Source organism: Mobula birostris, chromosome 5 (assembly GCF_030028105.1).
Source record: "Mobula birostris isolate sMobBir1 chromosome 5, sMobBir1.hap1, whole genome shotgun sequence".
In the NCBI taxonomy this organism is placed as follows: domain Eukaryota; kingdom Metazoa; phylum Chordata; class Chondrichthyes; order Myliobatiformes; family Myliobatidae; genus Mobula; species Mobula birostris.
Genome location: NC_092374.1, coordinates 5,864,405 through 5,880,715, shown reverse-complemented (window position 1 = coordinate 5,880,715; position 16,311 = coordinate 5,864,405). Strand labels below are relative to the sequence as shown.

Genomic DNA, 16,311 nt, shown 5'->3' with positions numbered 1-16,311 from the left:
AGGGAAAACAGGTTTAAAACAATGAGTCAAGGATACAAAAACAGTAATTATGAGCTCTAATTCATTGTCTGAAACAGAATCAACTCGTGTCTTCAAAGGGGAACTTGATTGAAAAATTAGCTTTATTTGTCAGTGAAATGCATCCCTTTGCATTAACAACCAACACATTCAGAGGATGTGCCTACAAGGTGCCTGATGTTTTCTTGAACAGGTTCCATGGTGTTTCTTTGTTTTGCAACTGCCTGCGGGACGACAAATCTCAGAGTTGTATTCTGTATACATACTTTGATAATAAATGTACTTTGAAACCTTGAAAGTGTTGCCGTGCTTCCGGTGCCAACATACTAACCCACAAGTCTTTGGAATGTGGGAGGAAACTGGGGCACCCGGGGGAAATCCACACTGTCACAAGGAGAATTTACAAACTCCTTATAGACAGCGGTAGGAATCGGATCACGATCACTGGCAATATAAAGTGTTACACCAACCACTACGCTACCGTATCACCCTGAAGGATAGCACTGGAGGAGTGCAATTTGCAGGGGAAGGGAGCTGATGGATTTCTTGTACCTGAACTTCACTGAGTTGAAGAGCCTTCTCCTGTGCTGACATTTCTGAGTTTAACATGACAGGGAGAAGCTGCGTCAGATTGGACTTATTTCTAAGATTGTTAGACGTGCAGCCAGTGGAAACTGGAACATTGAACAACCACACTCACCGGAGGAGTAACAGCAATCCTTTGTCTCCAAGGTGGGTTAAAGCTGGCTTCAACTGGATCAGTGCATGTAGGTTAGCCTGGAGAATGAGAAAGAAAGTTTCAAATGGATCATTGGTAAGAATGTCCTCATATTTCAGCTCAATCGCTAGCTTCCAGCTCACCTGGATTTGACCACAATATTGACTGACACTCCAGTCCTGATTATGAGCGGTTAAAGAAATGTCCATACAGCCTGAAATGATGGTGACCAAGATGGCAATGACATGTTCTTTTTGCAATGACAGGCAATGTTTCATGTGCAGAGGAGTGTGCAACTGGAAGCCAGATGCGAACTCTCCAACAAAGGATGCATCTCTGCCAATGCATCACTCTGTTTGCAATGCGTGCACTTTGAAATCTACGGTCAAGTGCAGCAGTGCTTGAACCACAACAGTTAAGACTAAAATTTCACCAAGACTATTAGACAAAGGAGCAGAATCAGGCCATTTGGCCCATCAAGTCCACTCTGTTATTCAATCATGGCTGATTTAGTATCCCTCTCAACCCCATTCTCCTGCCTTCTCTCCATAACCTCTGACACCCTGACTAATCAAGAATCTATCAACCACCGCTTTACATACATCCAATGACTTGGCCTCCACAGACATCTGTGGCAATGAATTCCAGATTCACTTCCTTCTGGCTAAAGAAATTCCACCTCCCCGTGTTCTAAAGGGAACATCCTTGTATTCTGAGACTTTGCTCTCGGGTCCTAGACTCCCCGACTATTGGAAACACCCTCTCCACATCCACTCTAACTAGGCCCTTCAATATTCGACAGACAATCTAATCCCAGGAGTAGCTTTGCAATGATAAACATTGTAAACATTTAGAACAGTTAAAAGAAACGTTTAAAATTTATCTCCCTTCCCCCCCCACCTTGGTAATTGGAGTCACCTACTTTAACCCTAATATCCCAACCATCTAAAATGACAAGGAGCAGTTTCAGGTGACTGCTGTCTTTTAAATCAGTGTAGATCAAACGTGCGACTGCTGTAAACGAGCTTGAAGACAGGGTCATGGTTTAAATACTTAGGAACGCCCGTCACAAATTGCCAGCAAACTTGTATTGAAGTCAAAAGTCAAGTCAGGTTTTTACAGGAACAACTAGTTTAGTTTAAAGGAAAACAAAATAATTGTTACTTTGGATCCAATGCAGCATATAAAAAACAATAAAAATACCATAAACATATACATACAAAATGTATATTGTATTTCCAAAAAATAGTGCACAGGTGTGCCTGTACATAACGTGACTGACAGGAAATGATAAAGCAGTGATGGTTGGGGATGTGGAGTGGGGTTGGGTTAGTGGGTGGAGGTGTTGATCAGCCCTACTGCTTGGGGAAAGTAACTGTTTTTGAGTCTGGTGGTCCTGGTGTGGATGCTACGTAGCCTCCTGCCTGATGGGAGTGGGACAGACAGCCCATGAGTAGGGTGGGTGGGATCCTTCATGATACTACTGGATCTTTCTGTATATACTGTACGGCCTTGATAGTGGGTAGGCTGGTGCCAGTGATGCAACGGACAGTCCAGACTGATCATCGAGCAGAGGTGCCGGAAATTGTTCTCAACACCGCTCCCCAGTCCCACCAGTTCAAGGTCCCAAATGCCAATTCCAATATCCCTCATTACATCATTCCGGATGGACATGCAAGTGATGAAGTCTGGGAATCTTGTAAGCAAAGTGAATTAAATCCTGAGATTAAGTATTTATCTTTATTTAGAGATGCAGTCTAGTAATACTGCCAGCAACCCACCTACTTAACCCCAGCCTATTCACAGGATAATTTATAATGACCAATTAACCCACTAACCAGTACATCTTTGGACCGTGGGAGGAAACTGGAGCCCTGGAGGAAACCCACACGGTCACGGGGAGAACGTTTAGTGCCAGAATTGAACCCCGAACTCCAAGATGTAATAGGGTTCCACTTACTGCCACGTTGCCGTGACACCCAAGTAAAATAACCTTAAGAGAATATCACACAAAGTGTATTAAACATTCATTTCTACATTCAATTCTATGCCTCACCTTGTCCTCACATGCCTCATCCAGGATATCAAGTGCTTCGGAAGAAATAGTTTTATTTTTATCGTGCAGCTGCGTCACGAGTAACTCAATGCCCCAGTTGCTGAAGAACTCCACGTTGGCCCGTAGTAAGACACGCAAGTGTTTTGTTGCATACAACCTGCAGTTCTAAAATTGACAGCAGTCAAACCAGTGATGGTGAGGCACAGGAAGTGTCTCTGATACAACCTAGTCTATTCCTCTCACAAATTAAAGCAAAAGTAGCAGAAGTCTTGCTGATCTCACTACAATCAGTTTTTGCATAGGATAAGTTTTCAAAGCTACACCAGAAACACAGAATTAAAAACTTAAATCCTTCTATTAAAAGGTGGATGAGCTTAGAGCATGGATTGATACCTGGAAATATGATGATGTAGCTATTAGTGAAACGTGGTTGCAGGAGGGGTGTGATTGGCAACTAAATATTCCTGGATTTCATTGCTTCAGGTGTGATAGAATTGGAGGGACAAGAGAGGGAGGTGTTGCATTGCTTGTCAGAGAAAATATTACAGCGGTGCTCTGGCAGGATAGATTAGAGGTCTTGTCTAGGGAGGCTATTTGGGTGGAATTGAGGAATGGGAAAGGTGTAGTAACACTTATAGGGGTGTATATTAGACCACCTAATGGGGAGCGAGAAGTGGAGGAGCAAATTTGTAAGGAGATAGCAGATATTTGTAGTAAGCACAAGTTTGTGATTGTGGGAGATTTTAATTTTCCACACGTAGACTGGGAAGCCCATACTGTAAAAGGGCTGGATGGTTTGGAGTTTGTAAAATGTGTGCAGGATAGTTTTTTGCAGCAATACACAGAGGTACCAACTAGAGAAGGGGCAGTGTTGGATCTCCTGTTAGGGAATGAGATAGGTCAGGTGACGGAGATATGTGTTGGGGAGCACTTCAGGTCCAGTGATCACAATGCCATTAGTTTCAATATAATTATGGAGAAGGATAGGTCTGGACCCAGGGTTGAGATTTTTGATTGGAGAAAGGCTAACTTTGAGGAGATGCGAAAGGATTTAGAAGGAGTGGATTGGGACAAATTGTTTTATGCAAAGGATGTAATGGAGAAATGGAGGTCATTTAAAGGTGAAATTTTGAGGGTACAGAGTCTTTATGTTCCTGTTAGGTTGAAAAGAAAGGCTAAAACTTTGAGAGAGCCATGGTTTTCCAGGGATATTGGAAACTTGGTTCGGAAAAAGAGAGATATCTACAATAAATATAGGCAGCATGGAGTAAATGAGGTGCTCGAGGAATATAAAGAATAAAAAGAATCTTAAGAAAGAAATTAGAAAAGCTAAAAGAAGATACGAGGTTGTTTTGGCAAGTAAGGTGAAAATAAATCCAAAGAGTTTCCACAGTTATATTAATAGCAAAAGGGTAGTGAGGGATAAAATTGGTCCCTTAGAGAATCAGAGTGGACAGCTATGTGTGGAACCAAAAGAGATGGGGGAGATTTTGAACAATTTCTTTTCTTCGATATTCACTAAGGAGAAGGATATTGAATTGTGTAAAGTAAAGGAAACAGGTAGGGAAGTTATGGAAACTATGATGATTAAAGAAGAGGAAGTATTGGCGCTTTTAAGGAATATAAAAGTAGATAAGTCTCCAGGTGTTGACAGGATATTCCCTAGGACGTTGAGGGAAATTAGTGTAGAAATAGCAGGGGCTCTGACAGAAATATTTCAAATGTCATTAGAAACAGAGATGGTGCCAGAGGATTGGCGTATTGCTCATGTTGTTCCATTGTTTAAAAAGGGTTCTAAGAGTAAACCTAGCAATTATCGGCTTGTGGATTTGATGTCGGTGGTGGGTAAATTGATGGAAAGTATTCTTAGAGATGGTATATATAATCATCTGGATAGACAGGGTCTGATTAGGAACAGTCAACATGGATTTGTGCGTGGAAGGACATGTTTGACAAATCTTACTGAATTTTTTGAAGGGGTTACCAGGAAAGTTGACGAGGGTAAAGTGGTGGATGTTGTCTATATGGACTTCAGTAAGGCCTTTGGCAAGGTTCCACACGGAAGGTTAGTTAAGAAGGTTCAACCATTAGGTATTAATACTGAGGTAGTAAAATGGATTCAGCAGTGGCTAGATGGGAGACACCAGAGAGTGGTGGTGGATAACTGTTTGTCAGATTGGAGGCCGGTGACTAATGGTGTGCTTCAGGGATCTATACTGGGTCCAATGTTGTTTGTTATATACATTTATGATCTGGATGATGGGGTGGTAAATTGGATTAGTAAGTATGCAGATGATACTAAGATAGGTGGCGTTGTGGATAATGAGGTAGGTTTTCAAAGCTTGCAGAGAGATTTAGGCCAGTTCGAAGAGTGGGCTGAAAGATGGCAGATAGAGTTTAACGCTGATAAATGTGAGGTGCTACATTTTGGTAGGACTAATCAAAATAGGACATACATGGTAAATGGTAGGGCATTAAAGAATGCAGTAGAACAGAGGGACCTAGGAATAATGGTGCATAGTTCCCTGACGGTGGAGTCTCATGTGGATAGGGTGGTGAAGAAAGCTTTTGGTACGCTGGCCTTTATAAATCAGAGCATTGAGTATAGGAGTTGGGATGTAATGTTAATATTGTACAAGGTATTGGTGAGACCATATTTGGAGTATTGTGTACAGTTCTGGTCACCGAATTATAGGAAAGATGTCAACAAAATAGAGAGAGTACAGAGAAGATTTACTAGAATGTTACCTGGATTTCAGCACCTAAGTTACAGAGAAAGGTTGAACAAGTTGGGTCTTTATTCTTTGGAGCGTAGAAGGCTGAGGGGGGCTTAATAGAGGTGTTTTAAAATTATGAGGGGGATAGATAGAGTTGACGTGGATAGGCTTTTTCCATTGAGAGTGGGGGAGATTCAAACAAGAGGACATGAGTTGAGAGTTAATGGGCAAAAGTTTAGGGGTAACATGAGGGAGAACTTCTTTACTCAGAGGGTGGTAGCTGTGTGGAACGAGCTTCCAGCTGCAGTGGTTGAGGCAGGCTCAATGTTGTCACTTGAAGTTAAATTGGATAGATATATGGACAGGAAAGGAATGGAGGGTTATGGGCTGAGTGCAGGTCGGTGGGACTAGGTGAGAGTAAGCGTTCGGCATGGACTAGAAGGGCCGAGATGGCCTATTTCCGCGCTGTAATTGTTATCTGGTTATTTAAACAACTAATTTTTAAGATGCAATCATTACTGTCAGAATTTGCCTTGAAGTCAAGTGTACAGGACCAACTAGTAATGAGAGATTGCAGAAGCTGGAATCTGGAACAATATTCAAATTGCTGGAGAAACTCAGCAAGTCAGACAGCATCTATGAAGGGAAATGGACAATCGACATTTTGGATTGAGACACTTCATCAGGACTGAAAGATAGAGGGGAGATAGACAGCATTAAAAGATGGAGGAAAGGGACAAAATCAAAAGCTGGCAGGTGATAGATGCATCTGAGTAAGTGGGGTGAGGGCAATAGGCAACGGGGGAAGGGGAAGGTGCGAATAATGTCAGAAGCTGCAAGTGATAGGTGGAAGGGACAAGAGACTGAAATTAATGGAATCTGATAGGAAAGGTTGGCCATGAAATAAAGGGAGGGAAGCAGGGAGGGAAACCAGTGGGAGGAAGGTGTGGGTGATGGGCAGATGGAGAGGGTTGGGGACAGGAAAGGTTAGTAATGGGGGTCAGTTGGATCAGAAGGAGAGAGAAAACGGGCAGAGGGTGAGCGTTCAATGGAAATATTTGAATTTGATGTTCATGCCGCCAGGTTGGAGATGACCCAGACAAAATAGGAAGGGCTGTTCCTCTAATTTGCATTTAACCTCAACTACCTTTCATTAATTAGTCTGTTTACCCTGACTCTTCATGCTTTCTACAACTAACAGAATTATGATGTATTCCCCACTGCCTTCCTTTCCACTTGTTCACATTCATTCCCTGAAACCAAGTTAGGTACCATGGCTCTCTCAGGGTTGAAATATCTAATACCAGATGGTATGCATTCAAGGTGAGAGGACACAATTTCAAAAGGGATGTGAGGGCAAGTCCTTTTTACACCAGAAGTGCTGGGTGCCTGGTATGGTGGTAAGGGTTAAGAGATGTTTAGATGGACACGTGGATGTGAGGAAAATGGATAAGCAGAGGGAAATAGTTAGGTTGCCATTTGATTATTAATTTAATTGGATTGGTACAACATTGTGGGCCGAAAGGCCTGTTCCCATGATATACTGCTCTATGTTCTATCGCGTAGGGTTGCTACACGAACAAAGTTTTCTCTCAGGAATATATTTTCCAGATTTTTATTCCTTCTACAGACTTCAGTGAAGTGACAGATAAAATTAAGCAGCGCTTCAGGAATCTGCTTGAATTTTCTCAAGTGGTGATTCCATCCAAAATAAAACTCACCTGACCACCTCAGGGCAAATCAGAAAAATATAAAAATTGAAATATCTGCCTTGGTCACTATGGCATTTAGTTCCACAGGTCACTCTAAAGAGTGATCCAGCTTCCTTCAGCAACATACACAATTCTGGAGGAATTCACTGGGTCAGGCAGCATCAATTGAGAGAAAAAAACAGCCAAATATCAACTATCCAACTCCTTTCACAGAAGCTATCTGTCCAGTTGAGTTCCTCCAGCTTTGTGTGTGCTGCTTCAGATTTTCAGCCTCTGCAGCCTGTAATGTCCCCAGCATTCTTCAATGTCACAATGCCAATTGAAGCACATTTAAAATGATATTCCTTATCATTTAAGGAAGGAATATACTTTTTATTATTATTTGGGACAATTTACCAATTAACCTTCTAATCAGTATATTTTTCGACTATGAGAGGAAACTGATGCACCCAGAGAAAGCTAGCCATCAGGGAGAACGTACAAAATCTTTACAGACCGCACCGGAATTGAACTCTGAACTCCGACATCCCGAGCTGCAATAGCGTCATGTTAATTGTTATGCTTCCATGGCACCATGACCAAGATCTTCAAATTTATTTTTAACAGAACAAAGTCAAACTCAGGCTGAATAGTCTAAGCTTGGAATGATAATTTGAGGCATAACTGGAGTACGTATGCATGCAAACTATATTTTCCCGCACTCAGCATAAACACTCAGCCTGACTTGGATTTCAAACCTCCAAGTGATTGTGATTTTAATACTCAGTCAATTTGCACAAAAGATTAACAACTCAATAAAAGACACCAGGCCACTAATTTCATGAGTACTTACATCTGTGGCTGACGAAAGGATTTTGGACAGGATAACCCTGGACAAGCCATCACGGCTGTAGTCTAAGGTGGAGACTGTTAGCTTTAGCACATGGTCGTAATTCTTCAGAGAACAGAGGCTCAGTAAACTGCAGAGAGGAGAAGAGATTAAATTTATGACAATCTGCAGGCACAACATTCAGTTCTACTCTTTGCACCACTCCACACTCCTTAACAGCACTTTCAACTACGACTTCAATTACCAGTCATTTAATCTTGCTTCAGTTCCTGCCTCTTCTGCTGCAGCAGAAATGACAGATCCCCTAGCAGTTTACAGCATAGTGTACTAAGAGGTCTTTGTGCATAGTTTTTGACCTTAGACACTTTTGCAGATCCCAGAACAGCCATGTCAACTGGCAAGCATAATGTGGAGAGGATGTTTCCTATAATGGGGGAGTCTCGGACCAGAGGGCACAGCCTCAGAATAGAAGGATGTCTCTTTAGAACAGAGATGAAGAGGAATTTCTTCAGCCAGAGGGGAGGAGAATCTGCGGAATTCATTGCCACAGATACTGTTGAGGCCAAGTTATTAGGTATTTTTACAGCAGAAGTTGATAGGTTCTCAATTAGTAAGGGCATCAAAGGTTACCGGGCAAAGGCAGAAGAATGGGGTCCAGAGGGATAATAAATCAGCCACGATGGAATGCTGGAGCAGATTCAACGAGCCGAATGGCCTAATTCTGCTCCTATGGCTTATGGACTCATCACCCCATTGTTCAAGGAAGAGAGAAAACAAATTACAGGCTAAAAAATGCTGATCTGGGATAATCAGATTATAATCAAGTACTCTTGGCACTCCTTTAGAAAAGGAAACAGAACGATGAGAGCTGTAAGATTTTTTTTTGTATTGAGCAGAGCAGGGAAGGAGCAAGTTGCAATTTGGGGCATGAAAAAGCATTCAAAAAGGTGTTCTAGAGGAAGATAAGGAGAATTCATGGGATTAGGCATGGTAGTTTAACTTGTATTTACATTCAGTGAATGGAAAGGTAACAGCATGTGGAAAAACTGCAGATCACTGGGGACCTGAGTCTATTCCACAATCTATTCCAGCTGCTACCATCCGGAAAGCGGCATCACAGCATAAAAGCCAGAACCAACAGGCTCCGGGACAGCTTCTTCCACCAGGACATCACGCTGATTTGAGTGTACTCTACTTGAGTGTACAGAGAAGATTTACTTGAATGTTACCTGGGTTTCATCTCCTATATTACAGAGAAAGGTTGAACAAGTTGGGTCTTTATTCTTTGGAGCGTAGGAGGTTGAGGGGGGACTTGATAGAGGTATTTAAAATTATGAGGGGGATAGATAGAGTTGATGTGGATAGGCTTTTTCCATTGAGAGTGGGGAAGATTCAAACAAGAGGACATGAGTTGAGAGTTAAAGGGCAAAAGTTTAGGGGTGACATGAGGGGGAACTTCTTTACTCAGAGAGTGGTAGCTGTGTGGAACGAGCTTCCAGCAGAAGTGGTTGAGGCAGGTTCGATGTTGTCGTTTAAAGTTAAATTGGATAGATATATGGACAGGAAATGAATAGAGGATTATGGGCTGAGTGCAGGTCGGTGGGACTAGGTGAGAGAAAGAGTTCAGCACGGACTAGAAGGGCCGAGATGGCCTGTTTCCGTGCTGTAATTGTTATATGATTATATTACATTGGCTATCCTATTTTATTATTAATAACTATGATTGCACATTGCAATCATGTAAAGATTTTTACTCCACATGTATGTGAAGGATGTAAGAAATAAAGTCAATTCAATTCAATTATACTAGCATGAGACATTAACAATCTACACCCTAGGCCATTTTATTATGTATACCTGCTCCTTAATGCAGATATCTAATCAGTCAATCATGTGGCAGCAACTCAATACATTAAAGCATGCAGACATGGTAAAGAGGTTCAGAATGGGGAAGAAACATGATCTAAGAGACTTCTGGTACCAGACAGGGTGGTGTGAGTATCCCAGGAGCTGCTGATCTCCTGGGATTTTCAAGCACAGAGTTTACAGAAAATGGTGCAAAAAATAAAAACACATAGCAACAATTCTGTGGCAAAAAATCCCTGTTAATGAGAGAGGTCATCAGAGAATGGCCAGACTGGTTCAAGCTGACTGGAAGGCAACAGTAAGTCAAATAAGGAGTCATGAGGTTGCTTAAGAATCTATGAGTCCGTGGTATCGCAGGTTGAATCTGTGGTAAGGCTGGCAAATACGATGTTAGCATTCATTTCGAGAGAACTAGAATATAAAAACAAAGATGTAATGTTGAGACTTTATAAAGCATTGTTCACTTACAAGGTTTTTTTGGAATTACTACCCTAAAGGACCAAAGTTGTACAGCACAGAAACGTCCTTTGGTACAACGCCGTCTACACCATCTAAACTTTGCCTCCATTCTATGCTTTCTTCTATGCTTTCCCAAGTTAACTGCCTATCTCACAGCTGCTGGGAGTGAGTTCCTTTTGCCAAGACCCCACTCAACTTTCACAAAATGCCCGAGGAACTCAGGTCAGGCAGCATCTAATAAATGGCCAGCATTTTGGGCCTAGACCCTGCATCTGGATTTGAAAGGAAGAGGACGGCCCTCTTCCCTTTCCTATCCTGGTGAAGGGTCTCAGCCCAAAACATCAACAATTCATTCCTCTGCAACAATGCTGCTTGACCTCCTCAAGAATTCCAGCAACAGCAGAAGCTCACATGTCCCCACCTGTGCTATAAGACCATAAGACAAAGGAGCAGGAGTCAGCCATTCGGACCATCCAGTCTGCTCCGCTATTTTATCATCAGCTGATCCATTCTCCCATTTAGTCCCACTCCCCTGCATTCTCACCATAACCTTTGATGCCCTGGCTACTCAGATACCTATCAATCTCTGCCTTAAATACACCCAATGACTTGGCCTCCACTGCTGCCTGTGGCAACAAATTCCATAGATTCACCACCCTCTGACTAAAAAAATTTCTTCGCATTTCTGTTCTGAATGGGCGCCCTTCAATCCTTAAGTCATGCCCTCTAGTACTAGACTCCTCCATCGTGGGAAACAATTTTGCCACATCCACTCTGTCCATGCCTTTCAACATTTGAAATGTTTCAGGAGAAATTTATCTCCTGCGGTGAGCCTGTAGATTGTACATACTGCATCTCCGAAAAGGTATCCCTAATGACTATATTGGGAGATCAACAGTTTCTTTTACGGGGATACAGCTAGAACCTGGGAAAATATGTTTTGGAAAATACCTGGGAAGAAAGATGGTAGAAGTCAAAGAAAGTTGAAAAGCAGCAGGAGAAACCCACTACACTCATGGAGGAAGAGAGAGGAACCAAATACTGATACAAACATATGAAATCCCTGGTAGCACACTTCCAATAAAAGCACCGACTGGAATCTGGTCAATACTCACAAGAACAGATCGCATTGTGCGTGACGTCATGCAGTACTACAGCACTGAGACAGGCCCTTCAGCCCATCTAGACTCTGCCAAACTATTAATCTGCCTAGCCCCATCGTCCTGTACCCGAACCTAACACTTCATATCCCTCCCATCCATGTGCCTATCCAAATTTCTCTTAAATATTAAAATCGACCCCACGCCCACCACTTGTGCTGGCAGCTCATTCCACACTCACCACCTTCTGAGTGAAGAAATTTTCCCTCCTGTTCCCTCGAACTTTCCACCTTTCACCCTGAATCCGCGAACTCTACTTCCCATCTCACCCCTCAGTGAAAAAAAGCCTGCTTGTATTTACCCCATCCATACCCCTCATAACACTGTATACCTCTAATCTTCCCTCATTTATCAACCCTCCAGGGAATGAAGTCCAAACCTATTTAATCTTTCCCTGTACCTCAGGTCCTCAAGTCCTGGCAACCTCCGTGTAAATTATTTCTGTACGCTTTCGATCTTATAGACATCTTTCCTGCAGGTAGGTGACCAAACCTGCACACAATACTCCATGGTTAGGCCTTACATAACTTCAACATAATATCCCAACTCCTGTATTCTATGCCAAATTTTTTGAATTTATATACTCTTAATTTGTTTTAAGGTTAACATTTCAGAGGCATTTCCTTCCTGATTTGAAGGAGTTTGACATTAGCATTTTATTCATGTGTAATTAGTAGCGTCACCTCCAATGGGTCTTACCACTGAAACATACTGCACTTCTCCAGCAACTTGACTCCGTGTGGGTGAGCGGACAGCGTACCAATAAGCAAGAAGTAGTGTTGGCTGAGGGTGTTGAGTAAGCCATTGTTCTGCAGGCTCCGCTCAGGTTTAAGACCGGAGGATGAGGACAGCCACTGCACTATGTCCTTCACCAATTCCTCCAGATACATCTGACCATCCTATGAACATACAACAAAATGTGGAGTTATGTCCTTCTGAAACAGTAAACTGCAGAAATTTACACTGCCAGCCACACCACCCTTTATTTTGTTTATTCAGAGATAAAGCATCACCCAGCAATCCACCCAGCTCTAGCCTAATCACAAGACAATATACAATGAATCTACTAACGGTGTGCCTTTGGACTGTAGGAGGAAATCGGGGCAGCTGCAGAAAACCCACCAGGATATGGGAAGAACATACAAACTTCCTAGGAGGCCAGCAGAACTGAATTCCAAACTCTGATGCCCCAAGGTGTAATAGTGGCATGCTAACCGCTAACCTCTCCTCCCTTTCCTTCTTTGTGCAGTCACTTGCTACTTTAGAAAACGTGGTGACCCTTGCGGGCTGCCCCCAGCACATCCCTAGGCTGTGTTGGTTATTGCTGTATTTCACTGTCTGCCTTGATGTAAGTGACAAATAAAGCTCAACTTTATCTTACCACACTCTCTTGATGCACAGAATTAACAAGTACATGTGTTGGAGGTGTCTCAGTACAGTAGTTAGCACAATCAAAGACCCTCCCCACCTGGTGGTACGTGCCATTGTGGCTTTTATATCTTCTGCCCAGTGGGAGGGGGCAGAAATGAAAAAATATTCTCGCTTCTCCCCTTTCACCTTGGGAAAAAGATACAAAAGCCTGAAAGCTTTACCAACAGGCTCAAGGACAGCTTCGACACCACTGTAATAAGATGACTGAACGGTCCCCTAGTATAATCAGATGGATTCTTGACCACACAGCCTACCATGTAATGGTTTTGCACCTCACTGTCTACCTGCACTGCATCTTCTCTGTAATTGTAACACTTCATTCTGCATCCTGTTATTGTTTTATTACCTTGTTCTACTTCAATGCACTGTTGTAACAAAGTGAGCTATGTTGACGGTATACTAGGCAAGTTTCTCACTGGTTAATTGCTGCTGGTGTAGCAAACTCACCTCAGTGGACTCCAGCAGAAACTCGATGAACTGGCAGCCTACAATGGTCAGCTGCTTTCCCATGGTGTGATCCAGCTCCATGCTGGCGTACAACTTACTACTGGGTTTGTAAAAGTACAGCAGTCTGCGCACAAACCTAACCCAGGAGCAAATGAGGAAGTTTGTTATGAAAAATACCAGGAGACAGAAGGGGATAAAAGAATGACAAAGACATGCAGAGAGACCCACTGAGCAGATGATAAAGAGGAAATGTGTTTGTTTTATATATACACAGGGTATGAACTCCTCTGACAATGGCAGCCATTGCCCCTCAACTAAGGAAGCAACTTGGAGTTGACCATATCTGTGTGTCAGGTATACCGGCAGCCTCATACGAGGTAAAGTCTGCAGATTCACTTTCCTGAAGAACATTAGTGCTCAGACAGGCTCACACAATCAGATTATCGTGTGACATGTTTCGTGGTAGCAATACGGTGCGGACGATCCAGTAGCTTTACTATTATTACACCGAGGTGGTGTGGCCCAATGGGGGTCTTGGTTGGGTTGGGGGCTGCCTCCAGCAGTCACTCTGTGGAAGACAAACTGGACTGCGTTTGTCTGCAGCTGCACTAGCATGTGATGGGGCGCACACTTGTTCTGTGGAACCCTGGCTCCAGGACAATCATCCCACGCACCATCAAGTGGCCATTTTATGTTCTGGGTAAGGGTGATCATCTATAACCCACCTGTCCTCCCCATTTCATTGAGCGACACCGCTGTACTCACCTGTGCAACTGTTCATCTTTGTAATTTCGCAGGTTTACATTGGGCCACTGCAAGAAAGAATTCAAACTCTATGGTATTTACTTAATAAAAACATGAGTTACAACAAAAAAAAAGGTTAAGACAATTAGTTCTAGCACTGCATCCACCTCTGACACTTGGGTTTCAAATGTCACTTCTATTGTGTTCACATGAAAGTTTGTTGCATTATCCAACCCACATACATGATCAAAATCCAACTGGAAGAGGAACCCAACAGGCTGAGCAGCACTGATGGAGGCAAAGGGATGGCCAGAGTTCTGGATCATAACGGGACTGAGAGTGTAAAGGGGAGATGGATGAGTGAGATGGGCTGGTAGTTACTAGGTGGAAATTGAGGTGGAGGGTGGGGGGGGGTCAGGGAGATGATGGGTAGCTGCAGACAGGTGAGGGAGGGGAGGACGAATGCAGGGGCAGCAGTTTGCCTTTGGCTCCAGATTGCAGTATCTCTTTTACCTCCGAATGCACCCACATGGTAATCATTTATTTAACGGTACAGCACAGAATAGGCCCTTCCAGCCCAGTGAGCCGTGCCACACAGCAACCCATTGATTTAACACCAGCCTAATCACAGGATAATTTACAATGACTAAATAACCTACGAACCTATATTTTCTTGGACTGTGGGAGGAAACCAGAGCGCCTAGAGGAACCCATGTGCTCACAGGAAGAATGTACAAACTTTCTTAGAAGACGCAGGAATTGCACTTTGAAGTTCTGTGCCCCAAGGCATAATTGTGTCACACTCAACTGCTACACTACCGCAGTGCCCACAAGTCCATGTAAAATCACAAACTAGCTGGGTGCTAGATAGAAGTACCTGAATTATCTCCACACATTTTCTAAACCTTACATTGTCAGCAGGCATCACAATCCCAGGAAAGAATCACAACTCAGCAAACCTGAAGATCTGTTATAGTTCAGAGCTGGGGTATTAAGATGCCCCATCCTGCCAGTTTGCATGTCTCAATCTGGGTTGGGCCTGGAGCCTTTGAGTAATGTCATTGTGATTTCTAACAGTGGTATTCTTCACTTGGCTGAATTTATGATGAATTGGAGAGATCTATGGCATATCTAACATTTGATATTCTACCTTGGGTATAGAAGCATAAGACAGGAGCAGAATTAGGCTATTTGGCCCATCGAGTCTGCTGTGCCATTCCATCATGGCCGATTTATTATCCCTCTCAACTCCATTCCCCTGCCTTCTCCTCATAACCTTTTATTAATCAAGAACTCATCAACCTCTTCTTTGAATACACCCAATAGACTCGGCCTCCACAGCTGTCTGTGACAATGAACTCCACCGATTCACCACCCCATGGCTAAAGAAATTACTCCTCATCCCTGCTCCAAATGGACTTCCCTCCATTTTGAGCCTGTGTCCTCTCCCCCACTATAAGAAACATCCTTTCAACATCCACTTTATCTAGGCGTTTCATTATTCAAAAGGTTTCAAGAGAACCCCATCCCCATTTTTCTAAACTCCAGCGAGTACAGGCCCAGAGCCATCAAATGCTCCTCATGCATTAACCCTTTCATTCATTTGATTATTGTATGTTTGATGACAGAGTACAGTGCAGGTTACTTTGCATTCAAGAACCTTCAATTGAAACTAGAGCATAAAATATTCAAGATGACTTCACAGTAATTATTCTAAAAATAAATATATAATGCTCAAGCTCCAGTGACAATTTGGCAATTCTACCTTAAGAATGGTTGAGATCAGATTCCAGTTCCATCGCAGATTGTCCTTGTTATTGAGGACATCGCTGTCACGCAGGTTCTGCATCATTGCCTCCTCTGTGTCCTAGAAAATAATTTGACAAGAACAGATATGCATCAGGCAATGCAGTAACATACTGACAATGATCTTGTGAAAATATACAAGGACTTTTTAAAAATTGGAAAATTGTTCAGCTTCAAAGTTTAGAACTCAAAATGCTGACATGAACAACAGGAGTCTCTTCATTAGGACTTCCAAGTACAACTTCTATCCCATTGTTATCAGACTCTTTAATGACCCTCTCATATGCTGTGGGATGAACTCTTGATCTCCAAATCTACCTCATCCTTATTTAAAGTACCTGTACTTTA

General features: G+C 42.8%; 1 protein-coding gene across 2 annotated transcripts in view; it reads right to left on the bottom strand.

Moving 5' to 3' along the window:
* Positions 1 to 16,311, bottom strand: part of rictora (RPTOR independent companion of MTOR, complex 2 a) — a 212,054-nt gene that overhangs the window by 62,047 nt on the left and 133,696 nt on the right. For both annotated transcript variants that reach the window (XM_072257524.1, XM_072257526.1), the window contains exons 18-24: positions 15,923 to 16,024; positions 14,179 to 14,225; positions 13,414 to 13,549; positions 12,235 to 12,434; positions 8,054 to 8,180; positions 2,793 to 2,957; positions 719 to 795 (exon numbers count right to left, since the gene is read on the bottom strand). In XM_072257524.1, coding sequence (XP_072113625.1) covers positions 719 to 795; positions 2,793 to 2,957; positions 8,054 to 8,180; positions 12,235 to 12,434; positions 13,414 to 13,549; positions 14,179 to 14,225; positions 15,923 to 16,024 — 854 coding nt within the window. The remainder of the gene's footprint in view (positions 1 to 718; positions 796 to 2,792; positions 2,958 to 8,053; positions 8,181 to 12,234; positions 12,435 to 13,413; positions 13,550 to 14,178; positions 14,226 to 15,922; positions 16,025 to 16,311) is intronic.